Consider the following 27,891-nt stretch of genomic DNA (forward strand, 5'->3'; position numbering starts at 1 on the left):
AGGAGGGACTGCCTCTGCACATGGGCACTATGGGCTTGCCTAGACCCACCGCGAGCGACACCGCATCCGAGCCTGGTCCGTATGAAAGCCCATCCCTGACTCCTAGAGGGCAGTCCTCTGAGTTAAGCCTAGTACTTGCCAAAATGAAAAGTGGTTTTGCCGCAGTGAACACTAAACTCGATGGCATGGAATACAAAATGGATTGAATGCAGGAGAGGATAGAGATAGAGAAAAAGAGTACTTTGCTTTGAGAGGCCGAGCACAGAGTGGGCGTGCTTGAAGATACAAGTTCCCAAGTTACGGCAGCTATTCGAGGCTTACAGAGGGAGGTGAAAGAAATAAGGGATAAGAATGAAGATTTGGAAGCTCGATGAAGATGTAACAATGTCAGGGTGGTGGGAATCCCAAAGTCGATATCGGCACGCAAAATGGAACAATTCATGGAATCCTTCACTAAAGAGGTGCTCCGAGACTCCCCGCTATCTCCCCAATTGATAGTGGGAAGGGCACACTGTATTTCAGGACAGATACCGCGTCCCAGAAAGATCCCACACCTGGTCATCATGAAATTGTTGAATTACAAGGACGGGGATACCATTTTACCGAAGGCACATGTGCAGGGGCAATTACAGTACAGGGAGGCGAAGGCATCCTTCTTTCAGGATTTCACCCCTTCAGTCCAAAATGCCTGGGTGGGTGGAAGCTGAGGGCCGGGGATGAGGTGAGAGATGGGGGTGGCGGGGAGCAGGAGAGGAGCTGAGACAGGGTGGGGAGGGGCTTGTTTCACATTGGGGACGTTAAAGGAAAACGGGTTCATATGTGGCGAAAATTCAGTGCCGAATGCATAGGACTGTTTTACTGGCGGTTACTGCATACAAGATGGGCATCTGGGGGGTCTTCATGTCTTCCAAGTGGATGCATACAGGGGAGGTTAAATAGTCTTGTCTATGGGAACAATGACGGGCGGCCAGGGCTCCGATATCTGTACTCTACTTAGTTGGAATGTGCAGGGCCTCAACAACCATGCAAAAATGCTCAGTGGTGGCATATATCAAGCGCCACAGAAACCCACTTAATGGTGGTACGTAATGCTCGCTTTGCGAGATCTTGGGTAGGCGCCAGATTTTATACATCTTTTTCCTCCTACTCAAGAGGCGTGATGATTGTTATCCACACGTCACTGGGATTTAAGCTGTTGGAGAAGGAATGTGTTCCTGATGGAAGGTATGTCATAGTTTCTGAGGTGTTGGCTAGGTGCCTCATTACATTGGTTAATGTGTACACGCCAAATGTGGAGGACCATGGTTTCTATGCAGACTTGTGGGCAAGGTGTGGGAAATATGCCCATACACAGTTGGTGATGGCCGGGTATTTCAATGCAGTTCAGTGGATAGAGCTGGATAGATCCTCTGTGGGTGTGCATTCGGACTCATCTGTCACAAGGGGATGGAAGAGTTGGGGATCGTGGATCTATCAAGGGCATTACATCCAGAGGATCAGGGATACTCTTCGTATTTCTCTGTCCATGTCTCGCGCACTTGCATAGACTACATATTAACCAGTCCGGCAGCAGTGCATCTTGTACTATGCTTCTGCAAACTCTCTCTGATCACCCCCTGTTGCTGTGGCAGTTCTGCCTCGCTGGAATGTCCATTGTCCGACCACACTGGTGCTTTGAAGGTCGGGGCATCCTAGATGTAGTCTCAACCGTAGTGAGGTGCAGGAAATCGTTTCATCGTTCTTTGAGATTAATGAGGGGTCGGTACATCAGCCGTAGCCTCTGGGAGGCGTTGAAGTTTAACTTGAGGGGGCGTTGCATTTCAATAGAATGCAGGGTATTGAAGGGGATCCTCAGCAGATTGGGGGGTGCTAGAACCCACTCTTACAGAGTTGGAAGCCAAGAACGGGGAGAGTAGATCCGCTAACTCCCTGGCAGAGGTCTGCACTGATTTGAACCAATTTAGAATGGAGACAGATAGAGAGGTGCACTTTTTTGGCAGCCCACCAACTGCCGTGGAGATACGGAGAGGAGGGTAAACCAGGTAGATACCTGGCTAGGATGCTGAAAGGTGTCAAAGGCCGGGGCGATATACTGGACGTTCGCCGGGCAGATGGTTCCCTGGTGTCGGACCCAGGTGGCATTCTGGCAGAGTTCTGGGATTTCTATGGGAATCTGTACGCTGCTAGATCTGACATGTGCCCGGAATTGCTTCTGGAGTTTGTTCGGGGTGCAACCCTGACGGCGCTCCTGCGGTAGAGGCCTTAAACACTACAATCACTTTGGGTGATATCATGTAAAGCCCCGGGGTCGGATGGAATAACCTCTGAATTCTTTAAGGAGTTTGGGCCTAGGGTCGTGGAGTGTTTATTGCAGACATGGCAAGAAAGTGTGGAACTAGGGGCCTTACCCCCTACGATGCATAAGGGGATTATAACATTGATTTTGAAAGCCAACCAGGACCTGCTGGACCGCACCTCATTACAGGCCTATCTCCCTGATCAACGTGGACACAAATTCTTTTTCCAAGATATTGGCTGATCGACTGTTGCCATTCTTCCCTTCTATAATACATGTAGATCAGGCAGGGTTAATTCCGGGCAGGAGCACGGCTGTTAACCTGAGAAGATTATTTGGGGTACTAGCACAAATTGACTTGTCGGATCAGGCAATTGTGATAATGCTAGACATGGAAAAGGCGTTTGACTTGGTCGAGTGGGAATTCCACTTCGCTGTCCTGGAGAAGCTTGGAGTGCCCCCTTATTTTATATGCTGTGTTGGGGTATTCTACTCTGGGGTAACCTCAAGGATTGGGCTATTTGGATGACACCCTGAGGCTATAATTTGTGGGAGAGGGACATCCCAGGGGTCTCTGCTGTCCCCACTTTTATTCGCTATTGCAATGGAACCGTTAGCAGTCAGATTGCGGCGGTTACACATCCATCGTGGACTGGCATTGGGAGGGGCTTGGGAATCAATTTCATAATATGCAGACAATACAGTATTGTATGTTAAGGATCCCGGTAGAAACTTAACTCCCCTGTGTCAGGAAATTGAAAAATATGGGTGTCTGTCAGGACTGAAGGGGAACTGGTCCAAATCGGCCCTTTTCCCGCTGAATGAGGGCACAATGCGCCCCGCTAGCATGGACAGTTTTTGCTGGGAACAGGCATCGACGAAGTACTTGGGGATCAGGGTGGGCAGATCCAGAGCTCAATTTTTTAGAGATAATTATGGGGTGCATATGGAGCCAGGTGGATGCATGGGCATCACTCCAGATTTCTCTTCTGTGTAAGGGGATCATTAAAATGATTATCGTCCTGAAATTACTGTATCTGTTCTTAAATGTCCCGGTGTGACCGGGCTCCCAATTTTTTTCAGACCTTAAATCCTTGATGGTTAAGTTGGTGTGGAGCCCAAAAACGCCTAGGATTCAGTGGGACTCACTGGTAGGAATATAGGGGCAGGGTGTAGTGAGACTCCCGGACTTCGAATTGTATTTCCTGGCATTGCAAGCTTATTTTGCTTCATACTGGGCACCGGAATCCCAACGGTTTCCGCATTTGAGGTTAGGTAGACCATCCGCTTTCCCATATTAATTTCAGGTCTCCCTGATCTCCATTAAGATAAATGATAAATGCCGATAAATGCCAGTTCGATTGCTTGTGACCTGCCCCTATGCTCCAGAAGTGGGGTGTGTGGGGTTCAATGTTAGGCCCCGACGTTCGGTGATAGAATTAGGAAGGAATGGTTTAGGCACGGAATACGTATGCTAGCAGACTTCTACCCTGATGGGGTGTTTGGGACCAAGTCAATCAAGGCACAATTGGGGGATGCATTTGGGTTGGCATTCCAATTTCACAGATTGAGGGAGGCATTCAGAGAGTGGTCCACATCTTTCCCGGAGGAGCCCCATTCAGTCCCTCTGTTGAGGTTCCTGGCGAATTCAATATAGTATGGCCTTGAGTTCTGCTCCCAAGGAGGTGCTTGCTAGCAGACCGAAATAGGAAGCTGATATGGGCGAGGAAGTGGGGGATGCCAGATGGAGAAATATGTGCACAGGCCCATGTGCATGGGCCGCGTCTGTCGGGTGTGTCCCGGCAATGTGGAGAACCTGTCAACATGGCGCTCCAGTGAAGAGGGATGCCACACTGACAACCATGGCTACATAGCTCTCAGCGTGGCACTCCCGTAATGAGCGGGATTGCTGCACTGAAGAGTCAGTCAGTGCTGGCCACATGGCTGTCAGTGCGGTGCTCCCTCTCATCATGGGTGCCCTGCGCTTAGAGCTATGGCGCATTGGCAGCATGGCTGTCAGCGTGATGAGAGGGCGCTGTTCTGAGTGCCATGCTGTCGGCGCAGCAAGGCCTTCCCTAATTGGATCATCTTTGGGCTATACAGAATTTCGGAGCCATACCAATTCTTGTAGCCACTCCGCCGGGACATTATATGTATGAAAAGAGGGTAATTTCTATAATCTACAAAAATGCATACAAATAAGTATCATGAGTAAGACATACAAATACACACACACAAAATATGGTGATGACTCGCACTGAACAAGCAGCTGTAATTTTGAAAAGAAAGAATGGGATTTCACACACACCCTTATGCTGTCGAAACCAACGTGAAAATAGTGCTTTTCTGCTGAGTGAGATATCAATTTATGGCAGCTAAGTGTGAAGCCCAGCAGCTTGTACCGCTAGCCACCACTAAATGACGTCCATGAGAACAAGTAAATCTGCTTGGACGAATGCTGGCTTCATGAACTCTGTACAATGCTAGGGTTTCTTTATATCTTTTAGTTGAGATTGTTTCTGTGCCTTTTCGTGGGTTAAACACTTGAACAAAATCCTGGTAAATGTTCAGCCCTTAACTGGCACCTAGAGAAGAGATATTGGGGCTCTTTACAGAGAGCGTGAGCTACCCTACTGATGTCTCATTATTAAGTCAACAGTAATATACTATTAATGAAATGTTTAATAAATGCCACTTCGTGACATTTTTTCATTTTACGTGTGTTTATATTTTGCTCCTAAATTCCATTGCTTTAGATAGTTGTTGCCCTCGCAGCTGATGTGCTAAGATTTTATTTCCTGGTTCTACTAGAAACGCTGAACAGTGCAGAAATAACACTTGTATGTTTTATTCTAACCTGCAAGCAATGTGCCTTTAATACATCTCTTCGTCATCTTCTTAATGCACGCCGCTGTTTTAAGGTCTTTTTAGCCTGTCGCTTTCACGCTTCGTTTGGTGGTCTTGTTTTTGAAAAATCCTAGTGTAACTCGTTTAAATCGTTGTGCATTTGGATACACGTTAAAGTTTGATTTGTTCTACTATTTCTACTTCTTCCAGAAGCTACCCCCCGTCCTTAATCTGCAAGAATTGGAAGAGTACAGAGATAAATTAAAGAAACAACAGGCTGCTGTAAGTACAAAACGGTGCTCCTATACCTGTGTAATCGCCACATCGCATTCATCACTCTTGTCTCGGTAAACCCTTTTTAATTCTGCTTCCATTAATGTTTCTCCTGCTGTTGAGCACGCAGGTTTCCTGATGACGTGATTAAGGGTAATCGCTAATAGCTTCAAATGAAATATGATTTTTGCTCTGAGCTCCCAGACACTTTGATGCGTCGCCACACAAAAGGTTGTAATATTTAGAAGAGTAATCTGCCTTGCTAGCGTCTGGCATCATCTCTTGCAATCTGATTAATTGTTAGGTACTTGCATCCTTTAAATATAGTCCAATTAAATGCAAGATGAGCGATTACACATTCATGCTCCTGGCTCTTTGCCTGCTTCTCCGTTGGCGAATATTTAAACTTGGAGTATTCTGTGACAATCCTTTTCAGATTGGCTTGATTGTATGGGGCAGCTTCTATTAGAAGACACTAAACTAAGAATAGCATAGGCTATAAACTATTGTTAATTTTGTGTGTAAAATAGAAGACCGCCTTTTGGTGTATGCATTTACAGGGCTGGGAAGACGGACTGTAGGTCACTTTTTTCAAATAACGATAACTGTCTTTATTTATTCCAAAATCGAAGATTGCTCTTCTCTAGTTGAACTGTAGATCCAAAATGATGTGGACCTCAGAAGTGAAAACGAGATCTGCCTTTTAAGTACTGGGAGAAACCTGAGGGTTTTCCCCCATCTACTCCTCCGGGATCGTCTGTGCAGGTGGCCAGGGAAAGGTCAATGCCTTTTGGAGGCACAGGGCCTCCTAGTCCTTGTCCTACGACTTCTGTGTGTGTGTTTTCTCAATGTTTTCTGCCACTGAGGTCCAGTCCGGACCTCTGGCAGTGCAGCTTTTCATGTTTTCCTTTTGGTGAACAACACTCATGGGATACCCCTATGACACCCATGCGTGGGGGTACACACTTGTACCCTTTCTTTGTGTTTTGGGCCCCTGAGTGTTGCCGACAGAGCAGGGTATGGGCTGTTGGCAGCTACATGCTGACTTGGCAGTGGCTCGGAGTGTCCTCCATCTTGGGAACTCCCTGGCCCTGCCATAGGAATCAAATAATTCTTGATAGAAGGCAAGATGGCCACTGTGGCCTCTTGGTTTCTATTGCCGTTTACCTTGTTTCCCAGAGTCCTGGGAAGCCCTGACTCTGTCTCTTCCACCTGACTGGCTGTTGGTTGGAAATGCCATAAATGGCTCTGGGGTTGCCTCCTGTCAGACTGACTGGAGACTTCCTAGAGGATGTGTGTTTTGGGTACACCGTAGCAGTGGCACCTGTATGAATGTAGTCTGAAGGGTGCTCACATTCTTTGTTATGAGTGTCTAGTTTCTGTGTTTGACACAATGGGGGTCATTACAAGGTTGGCGGTAAGGGGATAACAGCGCCGGTAAAGGTGCCAGTTCTGATAACCCCTTACCGCCGCATTTCGAGGTCCTTTAGCGGGTCCCACTAAGGGCGGCTGGTTTTACCAGGTGCCTTTAGTGGGAGCCGCTAAAGGACCAGCATGCTAACAACGGGCCTGTTACAAACGGGCCCGTTGTTAGCATGGTCCCCATTCCCATTGAGCCCTATGGGGGCTCGACTGGGAATGGGTTCCCTGAATGGGGAAATACCAGGTCCTCCAAGGGTGTCTGGGTGGAGTGAACGGCCTGAATACATGTGAGCCTGATTGGGTGCCTGCATGCATGAATGCCCTTCTGCTTGATTGGCTGACTGAGCATGGCTTAGCCAGACTGAATAAGGAACAGATGTGTATATGAGAATCCGCATGAAGCCCAAAGCCAAGTGTAACCCCTGGTATGACGCAGATCTCGTCACCCTAAAACTCAAGTGCAGGGTGGCCGAGAGGAAATGGCGTGCTTCATGTTCATCCTCTGACAAACTGGCCTGCCACATGCTGCAAAGGCATTGCCGGCTCTCTGTCCACACCAAGCCCTTATCCAAGCCTGCATCGCCGCGGCATCTAAAAACTCGGCTGAACTCTTTAAAATCTATAACACAGTCTACACCTCTCCTGTACCTTCCCAGGCCCTCTGCATGGCACTGGCTTCTCACTTCATTTCTAAAACTCAAGACATCCTGTCCTCACTCTCCTCCTTTCGCCTCGCTCCTTCCATTCCCTGCTCCTCCTCTGGCCCTACTGCAGCCACCCCCCTCCCTCCTTCTCTGCCTTTCCCCTTTTCTCTGCAGACAAGGTTTCTAAACAAGTCCGATCTATGAAAGTCTCATCGAAACATGTTCACCCCTGTTCGTCCAAAACTTTCAAGGACCATATTGACTCCCTGGCTCCTGCCCTCGCTGATTTCTGCAATCACTCTTTTGCCACTGGAGTCTTCCCATCCCCCCTGAAGCACTCCCTTGTGCACCCTCTTCTTAAGAATCCCTCTGCCGACCCCTCCTCCCCGGCTAACTATCGCCCAATCTCCATCACTCCCTTCCTGGGCAAGCTCCTGGAGAAACTGGCCATCTCCCAACTTAATCTCCACACCAAATCTGTTGGTTGTCTTCATGACCATCAGTCTGGCTTCAGAGCTGCCAGAAGCACAGAAACTGCTCTCCTGAACATCCGTGAAGACCTGCTCTGCAACCTCGACTCCAACACCCTGTGTGTCCTCATCTTGCTTGATCTCTCTTCGGCCTTTGACACTGTCAATCGTGCCATCCTGCTCAGCCGTCTCCGTGATAACCTGGGTATCACTGGTCAGGCTCTGGCGTGACTGAACTCTTTCCTCTCCAACCGACCCTCCCAGGTCCAACTCGCGTCCTTCCTCTCCGATATGTTTCTCTCTACCTGTGGTGTCCCCAAGGGATCTAACCTCTTTCCCTGGCTTTTCAACCAATATCTGGCATTCCTTGCCCACCGCATCGCCGCTCTCTGCCCCAACTTTTTGAGTGCGGATGATACTCAGTTCATCTTCAGGCTACCCTCGGCCTCCTCCTCTCCTTCCCTCATCTCTGACTGTCTGTCTGCTATCCAGAAGTGGCGTGCGGCTAATGACCTGTGCCTTAATGCCAGTAAGACTGAGATTTTACTCATTGGCACTCACACTCCCTCCTTCCCTGCAGCTCTCTGGCCGGCATCTCTTGGCCCTCTTTCTGCTCACAATTGCAAGGCTAAAAACCTCGGCGACATCTTCGACTCCACACTCTCCTTCTCTCCTCACATCTCTGATGTCTCCAAGAAGTCACACTACCAGCTGCACCTCCTCAGAGGTATTCTTCCTTTCCTCTCCTTCCCCCAGAAGCTCTCAGTCTCCAGAGCCCTGGTTCTCTCTAGGCTAGACTATTGCAACAGCCTCTATCTAAATCTGCCTGCCTCTACTCTCTGCCCTCTGCAACTTATCCAGAACAGGACTGCGAGACTTGTCCATGGCCTCAAGCCCTGGGATCGTATCTCTCCAGGACTGAAATCTCTGCACTGGCTCCCAGTGGCTGCAAGGATTAAGTTCAAAACACTTTGCATTGTCCACAAGGCCTTCTGGGATCTGGGGCCGCAATACCTTCAGCTCGTCCGCCTCCAACTCCCTCATGGTCCATCACTTCTCCACGCAACGAGTTGGGAGTAGATCTCTCTCCTCGGCAGAGGCCTCCCTCTGGAACAGCCTTCCTGCCTCCCTGAAACTTGAGGAGAACCATCTCCGGTTCCGGAAGCACCTCAAAACCTTCCTCTTTGCTTCTGCTTTCTCTTCCCCTCTCCCCTGCTGAATTCCTGGCTGAAACTATACTGGCTATCTGGCCACCGTTTGTGACCTAGGGCCCAGGCCCCACCATTTGCACACCTGCACTGCCTCCCTGGCAACCCCCGCACCTGGAGACTGTATTCTGTATCCCTACAGTCCCCCACCAGCACTTATGTCTGCTCTTACCACCTCCCGTACATTATTTATCTTAATATTCTACTATCCCATGTACTGCACTTTCCCCTCTCCCATGTATTGCACTTTCCCCTCTCCCTTCCCCCTCGCACTTTTCCCCTTCCCCCTTCCCATGCACTTGCGCGATCTGAATGACACCTGGTCTAGTAAGATCGTTGTCTGTCTTCCCTCTGTTCCCCCTCCCTTGCCTCGTCGCGCCTCGAAACACTTGTGTATAGGCACGTTATAAATGCCATATCATATCCTATCATATCATTTATCTGGCAACCTCTCTCTTACCAAATTGCACAGAAGCTGAAGTCGAAGCTGAAGCAAAAAGATGCTGTTCATTGAAGCCCAGCTGGAGAAGAAGCCTGCTGCTGCATTTTCTTTGTGTAATCCAAAAGCTGACATGTTCTTCCAAGGACTGATCCAGAGATGACCTGCAAAGGAGACCTGTCCTGAGCTATGAGGGGCCATCGTGCAAACTGCGACTCTTCATCTGAAGTTCCCTAGAAACCAGTCATGTGTGCCTGCCGTCCGGAGAAGGGGTCTTCGTGCGTCCTGAAGAGGGGTGCCCCGGCATCTCGAGTGGTGTTGCCCAGGGTCCGGAGGTGTGTTTCGTGACCTGTCGTGAAGCCATTGCTGTCTACCGCCCAGAAGATGGGGTGCCCTGGCATAGTGCTGCTCGACACCCGGAGCTGACACAGTTCCAAACTGCCTAAGAACATTTCAAGGGACATCCTTGTCATCATCACTGACCACTTTTTCCTGCCGTAGAGAGTCCAGAGACGATGAGTGCAAAGGAAGGTCCGTCGGTGGGTTTTCCGCCACGAGAAGCTAACAAAGAGGTCCCGTCTCAAGGGTCCAGACTTGGTGAGGGTCCATGGGCCACTCCGCTGGTCGAGTCTAGGTCGCCAGAAGCTGTCCAGAGGTCCATGCTGCGTCTGCAGCAGTAAAGAACCGAAAAGTCAGAAATCTGTGATAGTTCAAAACCCAACACCAAAAGTGACCTATGCATCCGTCACCGCCAAAAGTCATCAAAGGGTGAGAGGGGTCTTACTCTCATCTTCCAAGCCTTTAAGGAGCCAACATACAAGTTTATTCTCCACAGGACCTTGACAGTCGAAGAAATCCTCGACCAAATGAGAGCACCATGAAGAGCAAAACTGCTGCACTTCAGAAAGACTTTGGTTCAGTTTTTCTCCTTAGACGCAGGATCCCAGTGGCTCCTTCTTCCAAGGAAGCGTCCATCCTCGGAGGGAATCTTCAAGTGAAACCGAGAAACTCTGCCACTTCACATGCCAAGGCACCAAAGATACTGTGACAGGAAGAGCATCTTCTAGCCTCAGGAGTAATCCTGGAGTCCCAGATTCATCTTTGATCCTGTTCTCCAGTGGCCTCTCAGCTACTTTGGGGTGGTAGAACTTTTTTAATAAAAAGCAGAAGATTATTGAACATTATTGGACTGGGCTGTAAAAGACAAGGTAAGTTACTCCCTAACTTTTCCATTACAGGTTTCCCAGGTTGGGGGGTTGGGGGGAGAATCTTCACATAGAATTGTATATCCAATCTAAAGAAAGCATTCGCCACTGTTCACAATTAACCATGCCTTTCTTCCCTAGTCTATGCTGATAAAACTCACTTAAGAATTCACATGCCTATTTAAAACTGTCTGCAGTTAGTGCATCTATTACCGAATTTAAGTATTGTGTGGTACCACATAGAGAGCATATATTTGTCATTCTTTAAATAAGTATTTCCAAGTACAAAGTGTTATTATTTCTATCTCTATCTGTTATTGATAGAAACCTTATTTTATATAAAGAAGCTGTGTTATCACCTAACATAGTGTGTGGACATTCCTTTGTGGGGGCTTTGGGAAAAACTGTACTTAAGAACCAGCCTGCATCACCTCCTAAAACCTTAAGCCTTGATTGCTCTTCCATTGCTATCCATTGAGAGCCTTGGCTGGGGTGTTCTGTGCCTTTACCCTATCATATAGCAGGCTGAAGTACAGACACCCCATCTGGTCCTTACACTGGTGGTACAACAGTGGGATCACTGGTTTTAAGACTCAGTATTTAGCCCAACTACTACCAAATATCCACACTTCGTTGCTACTTTAGGATTCTATTTGTGCATACTGATAACTGCACTACACATAATAGAAACAATTGCATATTGTAAATTGACCAGGATTGATACCCATTGAGAGCCTTGGCTGGGGATTTCTGTGCCTTTACCATACCGTATAGTGGGCAGAAGTACAGATACCCCCCCCTCCAGTCTTTACACCATCGCTTTTGGTTCCTGCCCCTGGGGGTTGACAAGCCAGAGAGGACCACCTGGATAGAGGGTCCTTGGGGATTGGAGGTGGGATATCCTTAGGTAAGACACAGTATTCTACACCTTCCTTTCAGAAGGGAACATCAGTCCCAGAGGTAGTTATGGGATATTGTTAACCATCTTCCCTTATCTCTGAAAAGAGTAGAGATACTTTCATCCCTGAAGTGTTAGACGGATATGATAAGATATGATGCAGCATTTATATCGCGCCTGTACACAAGTGTTTCTAGGTGCGACAAAACAAGGAGGGGGAAAGAAAGGGAGGACAAAATAACGATCTTACTAGGCCTTGTGTCATTCTGAGGGGCAAATGCCGGGAAGACGGAAGGGGCGAAGTGCCAGAGGGCAGGGGAAGGTGAAAGTGCAGTTAACTCAAAAGTGCAGCCAGCAGGTGGCTCATAAGTGCAGAGAGAACGGACTGTAGGGTTGCAGATACAGACCCTTAAGTGCTGGGGAACCTGGAGGCAGTGTGAGGGAAACTGGACATGCAGGAGCCTGGGCCCGAGTTCAGAGGGTATCCAGGTGACCAGTTCACAGAGCAGTCAGGTGGATCATCAGGGGAGAAGATGGGAGAAAGAGAAAGTGGAAGCAAAAAGGAAGGTCTTGAGTTGCCTCCGGAACTAGAGGTGGTTCTGCTGAAGTTTAAGTGAGGCAGGAAGGCTGTTCCAGAGGGAAGCCCCAGCTGAGGAGATAGATCTGCCCCCAACTCTCTGCTTGGAGAAGTGTCTGACCTTCAGAGAGTTGGAGGTGGATGAGCAGAGAAGGAAGATGTATTGGAAGAGAAAGTTGGAGATAGAGCAGTCCCAGGCCCCAGGAAGCCTTGTGGATGATGCAGAGGGTCTTGAACTTGATCCTTCAAGCCACAGGGAGCCAGTTAAGAGGTTTCAGTGCTGGAGAGATACGATCCCTGGACTTGAGGGCAAGGAGAAGTCTGGCAATCCTGTTCTGGATAGGTTGTAAAGGTAGAAGAGTAGAGTCAGGAAGATTTAGAAAGAGGCTGTTGCAATAGTCCAGCTTAGAGAGGACCAAAGCTCTGGAGAAAGTGAGATTCTGGGGCAGTGAGAAAAGGAATAATACCTATGAGGAGGTGCAGCTGATAGTTTGACTTCTTAGAGACGTCACCGATGTGAGGAGAGAAGGAGAGGGCAGAGTCGAAGATGACACCAATGTTTTTAGCCTCACAGGAAGGAGCAGGTAGAGGGTCCAGAGTGGGCAGAAAGGAGGGAGTGGGTTTCCCAATGAGGAGGATATCAGTCTTACTGGCATTAAGGCAGAGATCATTGGCTGCACACCATTCCTGAATTGCGGGCAGACAGTCTGGTATGAGAGAAGAAGCATAGGTGGCTGAGAGGAGATCTGAGTGTCATGCACATAACATTGAACATTGGAGCAGAAAGTCATGATGCAGTGGGCAATAGGTGCCAGGTAGTGGTTGAAGAGCCAGAGAGGGAGTTGGACCCCTACGGAACACCACAAGTAGAGAGAGAGATGGAAGAGACGAAAGAACCCAGTTGAACCTCAGAGGGCCAGTCAGTCAGTGAGAAAGGAGGTCATCCAGGCCAGGGCCTGATCAGTAATACCAAGGTTATCACGGAGGCGACTGAGCAGGATAGCATGGTTGACTGTGTCAAAAGCAGAGGATAGATTGAGGAAAATGAGGACACAAGGGAGATTAGATTCAAGATTGGAGAGAAAGTCTTCACAGGTGTTCAGGCAAGCAGTTTCCGTACTTCTGGTAGCTCTGAAGCTAGACTGGTGGTCATGGACGATTTACCCAATTTGATCATTTTGAATTGATCGTATGGTATATCTGGCCGAATTCGGCCATTAACATTCGAGCGATTCAAAACGATCAGATGGTAAATCACTACCAAACATGGGGAGCAGGGGTGGGCCTTTGGGGGTAGCAGGGGTGTCCCCCGCTTCCAGAAGTTTGGAGGTGGTGGACGGGAAAAAAAAGAAAAGAACAAGAAGGAAAGATGACCCTGCAGCGTTGGATCAGACCTGCATAGAAGAGATGGAACTGACAAGGCAGGGTCAGAAGAAAACCAGACATCAAAAGGTAAGTAGGAGGTGGATGGGGGGATGTATTGTTGACCATGGGGTGGTGAAAGTTTGGCTGGATTTGGCCACAGCAAAATTGTCTTCGCTGCAAAATTGACCACGGTCAATTTGGCTGTCAAGGAATTCTGCCAAAGACAAATCTTATACATCTGTCATGGAGGCAACCAACAGATTACGTATGTAGATTAAGCTGGGAGATGGCTAGCTTTTCCAAGAGTTTGCCCAGGAAAGGAGTGATGGAGATCAGGCGATAGTTAGCCAGAGAGGATGGATCAGCCGAGGGCTTCGTTAGAAACGGGTGCACAAGAGAGTGCTTACGGGGGAGGGGAAAGTTCCATTGGCAAAGGAGTGATTGCAAAAATCAGCCAAGGCTGGAGCAAGGGTGTCGACGTGGTCCTTGATGGTTGTGGATCAGCAGGTTTGACCAGACTTTCATAGATCAGACTCGTCTAGAAACATCGTCTGGGGTGAACAGGGGAAAGGAGGAGAAAGGAGAGGGGAGACAGACTAGGAGTAAGGTACCGTGGACCAAAACACAATTGGCCTCATTACGTATCTGGCGGTAACCCTGCCGGTGCTACCAGTGAGTTGCAGCCGGACCCGTAAAAATATACTGGTGCCTGACTTCCCAGTGCCACCGGGAGATTACAACTCCGGCGTCCAGGGAAGTCAGGCGCCAGGAAAATGTAAGTCCCCATTCCCATAGCTTCCCATAGGACTCTATGGGTTGTGGGGATGCAGAAGCATAGGCACCGTTGCTAACGGTGCCAGTGCTTCCGTGACCGGTCTGCCTACTGTGGTCACTGCATCCAGCAGGGTCAGACCCATTGGGCACAGCGGCTCCGGCAGGCAGACTCGGAGTGTGACGGTCCTGAAACATGGACCGCCACACTCATCATGAGGCCCAATAGCTCCCTTGTCCATATGACAATCAGTTTAAATCTCTCCTGACATTTTTGAGTCACTATAAGGTAGTTCCCTCTTGTTCCCCTCTTTAGGTACCTAATAGTACTGAGACAAGGAAGAACCAACTGAGAGTTATGGATAGTACACACCTTCTCCATGTTGGTACTTAGAGGAGGAAGAATCAACTAAGAGTAATGAATACCATTCCCTCGCACCACTTTGGTACTGGGACGAAGAAGATGAGAGGTCAGGCACACCCTTGCAATGAGAGTCAGGCAACCTTTAATGAAGAACACCTGCAGCCCATCACTGGACTACAGGTGTATAAGAGGTGGAATACTGATGCAGTTAGAGGAAGCCGGGAAAGAGAGAGGTACAGCAGGAGAAGCCGGGAAAGAGAAAGACACAGCAGAAGCAGCCGTGCTAGAGCGAGATATGCCGAGACGCTGGCCGAGACGCTGGAACGCCGACCGACTTCGTGTGGGGTTTGCTGGAGTGACGGCACAGGACGGAGAGTCCAAGGAAGGAAAGGCGAGCAGCAGGCGCTGCCGAAGAGCATGGGCAACGCTGCACATGAGAGCCGGAGTGGGCTGATTGAATCGGCCGGCTGTCAGGCTTTCCCACCTAGTGGGGAGAAGCCATTACGAGGAGCTACAGATTCCCGGTAAGTGGCTGGGACACTTAAACATACCGGGGCGCTCCGAAAGACTGTACATGTAGTAGCAGTCTACGCTAAGAAGCAAACTTGTCTTTATTGATTACCGGAATAAAAGCAACGAAGTGACATCTATTGAATACTGAACTGAATGAAAGAAGCCAAAGTTGCTTATATTGAATACTGAACTGAATGAAAGAAACCCAGTTATTTATATTGAATTCAGAACTGACTGAAAGAAGACAGGTTGCTTATATTGCATACCAAACTGAATAAAAGAAACACAGTTGTGTTTATTAAATATCGAATTGAATGAAACAAGCAAAGCATCATTTTTGGAAAACCGGATTAAAGGAACTAAGCAAAGATGCATTTATTGAACATTGAATAAACATACATTGCATATTGAACTGAATGGAATTAGCAACACATACACATGCTCAAATAAAGTGCAAGTCTCCTTCCCCCAGAAGCTCTCAGTCTCCAGAGCCCTGGTTCTCTCTAGGCTAGACTATTGCAACAGCCTCTATCTAAATCTGCCTGCCTCTACTCTCTGCCCTCTGCAACTTACCCAGAACAGGACTGCAAGACTTGTCCATGGCCTCAAGCCCTGGGATCGTATCTCTCCAGGACTGAAATCTCTGCACTGGCTCCCAGTGGCTGCAAGGATTAAGTTCAAAACACTTTGCATTGTCCACAAGGCCTTCTGGGATCTGGGGCCGCAATACCTTCAGCTCGTCCGCCTCCAACTCCCTCATGGTCCATCACTTCTCCACGCAACGAGTTGGGAGTAGATCTCTCTCCTCGGCAGAGGCCTCCCTCTGGAACAGCCTTCCTGCCTCCCTGAAACTTGAGGAGAACCATCTCCGGTTCCGGAAGCACCTCAAAACCTTCCTCTTTGCTTCTGCTTTCTCTTCCCCTCTCCCCTGCTGAATTCCTGGCTGAAACTATACTGGCTATCTGGCCACCGTTTGTGACCTAGGGCCCAGGCCCCACCATTTGCACACCTGCACTGCCTCCCTGGCAACCCCCGCACCTGGAGACTGTATTCTGTATCCCTACAGTCCCCCACCAGCACTTATGTCTGCTCTTACCACCTCCCGTACATTATTTATCTTAATATTCTACTATCCCATGTACTGCACTTTCCCCTCTCCCATGTATTGCACTTTCCCCTCTCCCTTCCCCCTTGCACTTTTCCCCTTCCCCCTTCCCATGCACTTGCGCGATCTGAATGACACCTGGTCTAGTAAGATCGTTGTCTGTCTTCCCTCTGTTCCCCCTCCCTTGCCTCGTCGCGCCTCGAAACACTTGTGTATAGGCACGTTATAAATGCCATATCATATCCTATCATATCATTTATCTGGCGACCTCTCTCTTACCAAATTGCACAGAAGCTGAAGTCGAAGCTGAAGCAAAAAGATGCTGTTCATTGAAGCCCAGCTGGAGAAGAAGCCTGCTGCTGCATTTTCTTTGTGTAATCCAAAAGCTGACATGTTCTTCCAAGGACTGATCCAGAGATGACCTGCAAAGGAGACCTGTCCTGAGCTATGAGGGGCCATCGTGCAAACTGCGACTCTTCATCTGAAGTTCCCTAGAAGCCAGTCATATGTGCCTGCCGTCCGGAGAAGGGGTCTTCGTGCGTCCTGAAGAGGGGTGCCCCGGCATCTCGAGTGGTGTTGCCCAGGGTCCGGAGGTGTGTTTCGTGACCTGTCGTGAAGCCATTGCTGTCTACCGCCCAGAAGATGGGGTGCCCTGGCATAGTGCTGCTCGACACCCGGAGCTGACACAGTTCCAAACTGCCTAAGAACATTTCAAGGGACATCCTTGTCATCATCACTGACCACTTTTTCCTGCCGTAGAGAGTCCAGAGACGATGAGTGCAAAGGAAGGTCCGTCGGTGGGTTTTCCGCCACGAGAAGCTAACAAAGAGGTCCCGTCTCAAGGGTCCAGACTTGGTGAGGGTCCATGGGCCACTCCGCTGGTCGAGTCTAGGTCGCCAGAAGCTGTCCAGAGGTCCATGCTGCGTCTGCAGCAGTAAAGAACCGAAAAGTCAGAAATCTGTGATAGTTCAAAACCCAACACCAAAAGTGACCTATGCATCCGTCACCGCCAAAAGTCATCAAAGGGTGAGAGGGGTCTTACTCTCATCTTCCAAGCCTTTAAGGAGCCAACATACAAGTTTATTCTCCACAGGACCTTGACAGTCGAAGAAATCCTCGACCAAATGAGAGCACCATGAAGAGCAAAACTGCTGCACTTCAGAAAGACTTTGGTTCAATTTCTCTCCTTAGACGCAGGATCCCAGTGGCTCCTTCTTCCAAGGAAGCGTCCATCCTCGGAGGGAATCTTCAAGTGAAACCGAGAAACTCTGCCACTTCACATGCCAAGGCACCAAAGATACTGTGACAGGAAGAGCATCTTCTAGCCTCAGGAGTAGTCCTGGAGTCCCAGATTCATCTTTGATCCTGTTCTCCAGTGGCCTCTCAGCTACTTTGGGGTGGTAGAACTTTTTAAATAAAAAGCAGAAGATTATTGAACATTATTGGACTGGGCTGTAAAAGACAAGGTAAGTTACTCCCTAACTTTTCCATTACAGGTTTCCCAGGTTGGGGGGTTGGGGGGAGAATCTTCACATAGAATTGTATATCCAATCTAAAGAAAGCATTTGCCACTGTTCACAATTAACCATGCCTTTCTTCCCTAGTCTATGCTGATAAAACTCACTTAAGAATTCACATGCCTATTTAAAACTGTCTGCAGTTAGTGCATCTATTACCGAATTTAAGTATTGTGTGGTACCACATAGAGAGCATATATTTGCCATTCTTTAAATAAGTATTTCCAAGTACAAAGTGTTATTATTTCTATCTCTATCTCTTATTGATAGAAACCTTATTTTATATAAAGAAGGTGTGTTATCACCTAACATAGTGTGTGGACATTCCTTTGTGGGGGCTTTGGGAAAAACTGTACTTAAGAACCAGCCTGCATCACCTCCTAAAACCTTAAGCCTTGATTGCTCTTCCATTGCTATCCATTGAGAGCCTTGGCTGGGGTGTTCTGTGCCTTTACCCTATCATATAGCAGGCTGAAGTACAGACACCCCCTCTGGTCCTTACACTGGTGGTACAACAGTGGGATCACTGGTTTTAAGACTCAGTATTTAGCCCAACTACTACCAAATATCCACACTTCGTTGCTACTTTAGGATTCTATTTGTGCATACTGATAACTGCACTACACATAATAGAAACGATTGCATATTGTAAATTGACCAGGATTGATACCCATTGAGAGCCTTGGCTGGGGATTTCTGTGCCTTTACCATACCGTATAGTGGGCAGAAGTACAGATACCCCCCCTCCAGTCTTTACACCATCGCTTTTGGTTCCTGCCCCTGGGGGTTGACAAGCCAGAGAGGACCACCTGGATAGAGGGTCCTTGGGGATTGGAGGTGGGATATCCTTAGGTAAGACACAGTATTCTACGCCTTCCTTTCAGAAGGGAAAATCAGTCCCAGAGGTAGTTATGGGATATTGTTAACCATCTTCCCTTATCTCTGAAAAGAGTAGAGATACTATCATCCCTGAAGTGTTAGACGGATATGATAAGATATGATGCAGCATTTATATCGCGCCTGTACACAAGTGTTTCTAGGTGCGACAAAACAAGGAGGGGGAAAGAAAGGGAGGACAAAATAACGATCTTACTAGGCCTTGTGTCATTCTGAGGGGCAAATGCCGGGAAGACGGAAGGGGCGAAGTGCCAGAGGGCAGGGGAAGGTGAAAGTGCAGTTAACTCAAAAGTGCAGCCAGCAGGTGGCTCATAAGTGCAGAGAGAACGGACTGTAGGGTTGCAGATACAGACCCTTAAGTGCTGGGGAACCTGGAGGCAGTGTGAGGGAAACTGGACATGCAGGAGCCTGGGCCCGAGTTCAGAGGGTATCCAGGTGACCAGTTCACAGAGCAGTCAGGTGGATCATCAGGGGAGAAGATGGGAGAAAGAGAAAGTGGACGCAAAAAGGAAGGTCTTGAGTTGCCTCCGGAACTAGAGGTGGTTCTGCTGAAGTTTAAGTGAGGCAGGAAGGCTGTTCCAGAGGGAAGCCCCAGCTGAGGAGATAGATCTGCCCCCAACTCTCTGCTTGGAGAAGTGTCTGACCTTCAGAGAGTTGGAGGTGGATGAGCAGAGAAGGAAGATGTATTGGAAGAGAAAGTTGGAGATAGAGCAGTCCCAGGCCCCAGGAAGCCTTGTGGATGATGCAGAGGGTCTTGAACTTGATCCTTCAAGCCACAGGGAGCCAGTTAAGAGGTTTCAGTGCTGGAGAGATACGATCCCTGGACTTGAGGGCAAGGAGAAGTCTGGCAATCCTGTTCTGGATAGGTTGTAAAGGTAGAAGAGTAGAGTCAGGAAGATTTAGAAAGAGGCTGTTGCAATAGTCCAGCTTAGAGAGGACCAAAGCTCTGGAGAAAGTGAGATTCTGGGGCAGTGAGCAAAGGAATAATACCTATGAGGAGGTGCAGCTGATAGTTTGACTTCTTAGAGACGTCACCGATGTGAGGAGAGAAGGAGAGGGCAGAGTCGAAGATGACACCAATGTTTTTAGCCTCACAGGAAGGAGCAGGTAGAGGGTCCAGAGTGGGCAGAAAGGAGGGAGTGGGTGTCCCAATGAGGAGGATATCAGTCTTACTGGCATTAAGGCAGAGATCATTGGCTGCACACCATTCCTGAATTGCGGGCAGAGAGTCTGGTATGAGAGAAGAAGCATAGGTGGCTGAGAGGAGATCTGAGTGTCATGCACATAACATTGAACATTGGAGCAGAAAGTCATGATGCAGTGGGCAATAGGTGCCAGGTAGTGGTTGAAGAGCCAGAGAGGGAGTTGGACCCCTACGGAACACCACAAGTAGAGAGAGAGATGGAAGAGACGAAAGAACCCAGTTGAACCTCAGAGGGCCAGTCAGTCAGTGAGAAAGGAGGTCATCCAGGCCAGGGCCTGATCAGTAATACCAAGGTTATCACGGAGGCGACTGAGCAGGATAGCATGGTTGACTGTGTCAAAAGCAGAGGATAGATTGAGGAAAATGAGGACACAAGGGAGATTAGAGTCAAGATTGGAGAGAAAGTCTTCACAGGTGTTCAGGCAAGCAGTTTCCGTACTTCTGGTAGCTCTGAAGCTAGACTGGTGGTCATGGACGATTTACCCAATTTGATCATTTTGAATTGATCGTATGGTACATCTGGCCGAATTCGGCCATTAACATTCGAGCGATTCAAAACGATCAGATGGTAAATCACTACCAAACATGGGGAGCAGGGGTGGGCCTTTGGGGGTAGCAGGGGTGTCCCCCGCTTCCAGAAGTTTGGAGGTGGTGGACGGGAAAAAAAAGAAAAGAACAAGAAGGAAAGATGACCCTGCAGCGTTGGATCAGACCTGCATAGAAGAGATGGAACTGACAAGGCAGGGTCAGAAGAAAACCAGACATCAAAAGGTAAGTAGGAGGTGGATGGGGGGATGTATTGTTGACCATGGGGTGGTGAAAGTTTGGCTGGATTTGGCCACAGCAAAATTGTCTTCGCTGCAAAATTGACCACAGTCAATTTGGCTGTCAAGGAATTCTGCCAAAGACAAATCTTATACATCTGTCATGGAGGCAACCAACAGATTACGTATGTAGATTAAGCTGGGAGATGGCTAGCTTTTACAAGAGTTTGCCCAGGAAAGGAGTGATGGAGATCAGGCGATAGTTAGCCAGAGAGGATGGATCAGCCGAGGGCTTCGTTAGAAACGGGTGCACAAGAGAGTGCTTACGGGGGAGGGGAAAGTTCCAGTGGCAAAGGAGTGATTGCAAAAATCAGCCAAGGCTGGAGCAAGGGTGTCGACGTGGTCCTTGATGGTTGTGGATCAGCAGGTTTGACCAGACTTTCATAGATCAGACTCGTCTAGAAACATCGTCTGGGGTGAACAGGGGAAAGGAGGAGAAAGGAGAGGGGAGACAGACTAGGAGTAAGGTACCGTGGACCAAAACACAATTGGCCTCATTACGTATCTGGCGGTAACCCTGCCGGTGCTACCAGTGAGTTGCAGCCGGACCCGTAAAAATATACTGGTGCCTGACTTCCCAGTGCCACCGGGAGATTACAACTCCGGCGTCCAGGGAAGTCAGGCGCCAGGAAAATGTAAGTCCCCATTCCCATAGCTTCCCATAGGACTCTATGGGTTGTGGGGATGCAGAAGCATAGGCACCGTTGCTAACGGTGCCGGTGCTTCCGTGACCGGTCTGCCTACTGTGGTCACTGCATCCAGCAGGGTCAGACCCATTGGGCACATCGGCTCCGGCAGGCAGACTCGGAGTGTGACGGTCCTGAAACATGGACCGCCACACTCATCATGAGGCCCAATAGCTCCCTTGTCCATATGACAATCAGTTTAAATCTCTCCTGACATTTTTGAGTCACTATAAGGTAGTTCCCTCTTGTTCCCCTCTTTAGGTACCTAATAGTACTGAGACAAGGAAGAACCAACTGAGAGTTATGGATAGTACACACCTTCTCCATGTTGGTACTTAGAGGAGGAAGAATCAACTAAGAGTAATGAATACCATTCCCTCGCACCACTTTGGTACTGGGACGAAGAAGATGAGAGGTCAGGCACACCCTTGCAATGAGAGTCAGGCAACCTTTAATGAAGAACACCTGCAGCCCATCACTGGACTACAGGTGTATAAGAGGTGGAATACTGATGCAGTTAGAGGAAGCCGGGAAAGAGAGAGGTACAGCAGGAGAAGCCGGGAAAGAGAAAGACACAGCAGAAGCAGCCGTGCTAGAGCGAGATATGCCGAGACGCTGGAACGCCGACCGACTTCGTGTGGGGTTTGCTGGAGTGACGGCACAGGACGGAGAGTCCAAGGAAGGAAAGGCGAGCAGCAGGCGCTGCCGAAGAGCATGGGCAACGCTGCACATGAGAGCCGGAGTGGGCTGATTGAATCGGCCAGCTGTCAGGCTTTCCCACCTAGTGGGGAGAAGCCATTACGAGGAGCTACAGATTCCCAGTAAGTGGCTGGGACACTTAAACATACCGGGGCGCTCCGAAAGACTGTACATGTAGTAGCAGTCTACGTTAAGAAGCAAAGTTGTCTTTATTGATTACCGGAATAAAAGCAACGAAGTGACATCTATTGAATACTGAACTGAATGAAAGAAGCCAAAGTTGCTTATATTGAATACTGAACTGAATGAAAGGAACCCAGTTATTTATATTGAATTCAGAACTGACTGAAAGAAGACAGGTTGCTTATATTGCATACCAAACTGAATAAAAGAAACACAGTTGTGTTTATTAAATATCGAATTGAATGAAACAAGCAAAGCATCATTTTTGGAAAACCGGATTAAAGGAACTAAGCAAAGATGCATTTATTGAACATTGAATAAACATACATTGCATATTGAACTGAATGGAATTAGCAAAACATACACATGCTCAAATAAAGTGAAAGAAAGAACAACCTTTTTGTACTATGGCATAATGAACTGCAAGTCAATAGAAAGTTAAGACGAATGAAAGATCCTCAGTGCAAAGTTGAAGTCAAGGTTGAGAAAACCCATATATGTGAAAGTAAAGTCTAGAACTGTATTTGAGAAAATACTTGTTTGACTAAAGATTAAACTACTTAAGAAAACCTGGAATTTACTGGTTGCGTAACGTGTATTGGGTTGACCGTGTGGCCTGAAACTGCGCATAGAACAGAGAACAACTATTCATTTATGTATTTATTTGATTTGTAAAGCGCATACACAAGGGCCCAGAGGCATAATAGCGCTGGCCATGACGTACACACACACACACACACACACACACACACACATATCCATACATATAGATTAAATCAGGGGGTCACAAGTAGGCATGTGAAATTAATAAGAGTGCAGTTTTGAGATCCCGTTTAAATGTGGAAAAGCTGGCACAGGCTCTTAAATCGGGCGGGGGTAAGGCATTCCAACATCTGGGTGCAGCGTGCAGGAAGGACCTGTGTGTAACAAGGGACAGCTTGGATCTAGGGGTTTGCAGCAGATGGGCGTTATTGTAGCGAGGACTCTCCGAGCTGGCAGCCAGGGAAGTCTACTGGCATGATACCTGGGGCTCATGCCATAAAGGCACTAGTGCGTAACTCTACTCTCTACTGGTAACCAGTGCTCAGCCCTACTTGCCTTAAGAGATGTGATCAGATATCTGCAACGCTTCTACCATGTATAGTGCTTTATTTTGGATCACCTTCAGGCGAGCCATTTAATTTTACCAATGCCTTGCAAAAGACTTGCACAGTAGGCCAAATGTGCTCCAATAATTGCCCTGGCAATGGTAGCACAATTCAAGGAGTTAAGGAAGGGTCTTAGTTGTTCCAAACGTTTTAAGTAATAAACTGAGCTGGAGACAAGGCCATTAATGTGCAGCTTCATGGTCAATTCCAGATCCATTACAGCAGCCAAACTTTTTACCTTGGGCAATGTGACTATAGAACATCCTCTGATGGTAAAAGACTGGTACTCCTTCCCAAGCTTCCGCAGCTGGGGTGCTGTGCATGCAATCATAAGCTCTGTTTTCGTGTTGTTCAGAGCGGGGCTGTTTTTCACCATCCATGACTCCATCAGGTCATAGATGTTATTGACACTGATGGTGTCTTTCACATGGTCCCCAGAGAGTGGAATCTAACATTGCATGTCGTCTGTGTAATTCGTGTATATCGCCGCTTTGGTTTCCAACATCTCAAAAAGTGGAATTGTGAAGATGTTGAAAAGCGTGAGTGATATACACGCCCCCTGCGGAACTCCACACAAGACCAGGTAATCATCTGCCTTCGAACCATTGAAAAATACTTTTGCTTTCTACCCAGAGAGGAACGAGATTATTCACTCTGCTGCCTCACAGGAAAGGTGGGCAGAGGTCTGTAGCCTTGTAACAAGTATAGCATGGTCCACAAGGTCAAAAGCCGAGGATTGATGAAGTAGAATCCGGAGTAATGTGCTACCTTTTTTCAAAGTAATGTAAAATGTTTGACTTGAGATCTAACAATGTGGATTCAGTACGATGCGAATTCCTGAAGCCTGTTTGCTTGTGGCCTAGTATGGTGTGTGTTTACAAGAATTCCTGACTCTGAGTGTATGCAACCTTATCAAGAATTTTTAACAAAAAAGATATGTTTGAGATAGGATGGTAATTTTTCAGGTCGATCCAGATCCAGTGAAGGTTTTTTTTCAACAATCGAAAAATCAAAGTTGGAACAATATTTTCTTGAAATGAACAATTCACAATTTTAGTGATTAAAGGTGTCAATTGCAATGCACACGCTTTGACAACCGATGCGGGGCAGATGCCTCCCTTACAGGTGGTAGGTTTAAGTTTGGCCAGCATTTTTACTATCTCCACTTTTGTCACTGCTCTAAAGGTGAACACAGGAGCTGTGCAAGATGAGGGCACATTTTTGCTATCTGCCCTCGAGGAGCCCAATGTGGTGCGTTTAGCACTCCCATTTCCTCTAATGGTCTCAACTTTTTTCATCATGGCATCCTGCACTGTGGTACACCATTTTGAGTATTTGATGATTTTGTTTGAGACTGGACACAGGTTTTCAAGTTCTTTTAAGATTTTATTGTAAAAAGCTCTCTGGTGTTGGATGATGCACTGTCAATTCTATTGTCATACAAGAGTTTTTTTGCTTGGCAGATGGCACTTTTATCATCAGAGGATTTTTTTTCCCATGACTAAAAAGCCTGTTTCTTTTCCACCTTAATTGAATTAAGAACTGATGAAAGTGAATGAACAGGTTCCTGGTTGCGTGACCTGTAATGGGTGAACATTGTGGTCTGAAACTGCGCGAGACCAGAGAACCCCTTTATGCTAATAAAGAAGTCTGTTGTTGTGGAAGAAAGGAGGTGTATACCAGTCTTGGGGAAGGGAACCCTACGTTGTAAAGAACTGTTGAAATATGAAACCAAAGTTCCAAGATACTTCTTTTTGTGTCATCTTGTTATATTGACTTTGGATAAAGGAACCCTGAGACGTATTGCCCTGAAACTGTATTGAACTTGGGGAAGGTCATTTTGACCTTTACAAAAGTGTGGAACTTTATTGCCGTAAATCCAAAAGAAGACAAATTGAACATTGTAAAGAACTTATTGACATGGGGAGAAGAGAAACAGAAGTGTAAACCCAAGCTGGAAATAGCTGAGAACTTTACCTTTGGAACACTATTTAGTTTATGGTTGAACTCCCAACTCATTGTCATATTTTAGTTGCGAGGGCAAGTATAGGTTTTGGACACAGACAGACTTTTCAGTTGGACACATTGACAAAGACTTTCCTTATTTTCTTTAGGTAGGGAAATCCATCCATAGGGCAAGTTAGGCCTTAATCCATCCTGACAACTTTATTAATAAAAGCTTTTTGTTGTATTAATCTGTTGTCTGTGTCTCCTTCCATGATGCCAATCTCACAGTACCCACAGAATGTTTCAAGTGTGGCCCACACAGAGATATCCTATAGATTCTTCCCATTAAATATGTACATGTTCTGGATGCTACAAAAGTCTAATTGATAAACCTATGCTGAACGGTTAAGACAAAGGCTACAAGGGAGTGTTAATTTCACAACACCCCATCAGTCTTCAATACTGTACCGGTGCAAATTAGACAGTTTTTGTACTGTTGGTACTACACTCTAGGAAGGCTGAGTGGAGACGACAGGAGAGCCAATTTACAGGTGTTGTTTATATTATACTGAGCATGGGAGCAAATGGGGGAGCTGGCAGAAGCAGCTCTAGCACCAAGTCGATTGCAGTGTGCACGCATAGTGTTCAACCACTAACCTGTTAAGCACCTCCTGCTCTACCCTGAGTGGTATACATTATATGGGGAAGCTCATTTACTCATGCTATACTACTGAGCTGGTCTTTAACACTGCTATTCTGGCGTTAATGATCAGAGTTTTCCAGATTAGATTTTAGCCTTCAAAGACACTTAAAAAGGTAAATATATTTCATGTCGGAACTGCTCTGGAGTTGTGTGTGCTACTAGTCAACAACGACATCCATAAAGCCATTTGAACCCCAAGCAAGATGCAGACTACACTACTGGTGTGCACATGCCATTCTGTATGATAGGCCCAGTTAGTACCCTTTTGTTCTTTCCCTTGTAAGTAGGCACCTTGAAATATATGGACGGAAGTGCCCTACCACTTCACCTCCCGAGAGAGGATCAATTGGTTGCTTGAATGTTTTAATCAGGCGACATCTAATTCAGGGGAATTTTCCACCCACCCCAAACCAGGCATGCACAATTTTCCTTTATTAAATAAAGCTTTTTTTTAACCTTGGACCCCCCATTTAACAATATCGATTCCCTACAGACGCCCCCCTAACCCCCATTTCGGGACAAGAAACATACAGGGTTGCACAGAAGGTCTTTTTATTAAAACAAATACAAATAAATGTAATCAATTTAAGTATACACAAATTATGCATCTATGAAATTCCAACATCAATGGTCAAAACAGCATTATTATGAAAGTGAACTTTTAAAACACGCTCATCACCATGTGTACATTTGAATGATCCTGCGCGTACATCTCCCATTCATTGAACAGTGAATGAAATTGACCTTTATAGAAAACCAAATTAAATTGGAATATTCCTGCCTATCTAAATCTCTTTACTTTGTATTCATCACCAATAAACATCCACCCTTCCACTGACAGAAATTCAAACTGTACCATAGAAATCTCACAAGCAGGATTATACGTGGGAGTTAAAAAAAAAAAAACCTTTCCCTTTTTCTTGCCCCTTTTCTTGAATGGATCAGCACCAGTAACCAAACTCTGCTTGATCATAAAATTAGGAAATTACTTCATTTACATTATCCTTTTAGATATGCAGACAGTGAGCTGTCCTTTGCTCTTCTGTGCTAGTACATTCCACACAAAAGAAGTCAATTGATCACCCAGTACACACACCATAGGATCTAGTTAATACAATCTATAATTTTAGAAGCACATTCGCTTCTGAAATATTTACTTATTTCTCAGGATGTACAGTCAATTTATATACCCCGCCCCTCAGTACTTTAGCACCAGGTAGACCTCCCTTATAGTGCTCTGCTTATCCATAAAGTTGGTCCCAAAAGAAAGGCAATCTACTCCATTCTCCTTTCTGTTGTGATCCATTATCTTTTCTCCCCTTCTTCCTCTCATCATTCAGTGAGTGAGAGAGTGTGTCCCAGAATCTATGGGTTTTAACTTTTATAGGCTGGCAACATTATCGCCCTGATTCATGGATTATTTGCGCCGAAAAAAACAGGATTTTGCGCCATTCTGCACGCAAATCCCTGTTTAACAAATGGGGATTTGCGGGCAGAATGGCGCACAAATCCCGTTTCAGGGCCCATGTTTTACTGCTGACCTGAATTGTATTCGCTCTCCCCTCTTGCTTCTCCACTCATTTTTATTTTTTTATTCTTACTGCTTACTCTCTGTTCTCTCTTCCTCTCCCTTTCTCCCTTTTCCCATCTCCTCCCGTCCTCCCCTTACTTTCTTCTATGCACTTA

The 27,891-nt window shown here is 47.1% G+C and overlaps 1 protein-coding gene across 2 annotated transcripts in view; it reads left to right on the top strand.

Moving 5' to 3' along the window:
• VPS50 (VPS50 subunit of EARP/GARPII complex) overlaps nt 1-27,891 on the top strand; it is a 2,190,829-nt gene that overhangs the window by 229,398 nt on the left and 1,933,540 nt on the right. For both annotated transcript variants that reach the window (XM_069648466.1, XM_069648467.1), the window contains one exon: nt 5,354-5,425. In XM_069648466.1, coding sequence (XP_069504567.1) covers nt 5,354-5,425 — 72 coding nt within the window. The remainder of the gene's footprint in view (nt 1-5,353; nt 5,426-27,891) is intronic.

The sequence above is a fragment of the Ambystoma mexicanum genome, chromosome 2q (genome assembly GCF_040938575.1).
Source record: "Ambystoma mexicanum isolate Mex_15411 chromosome 2q, UKY_AmexF1_1, whole genome shotgun sequence".
Taxonomy (NCBI): domain Eukaryota; kingdom Metazoa; phylum Chordata; class Amphibia; order Caudata; family Ambystomatidae; genus Ambystoma; species Ambystoma mexicanum.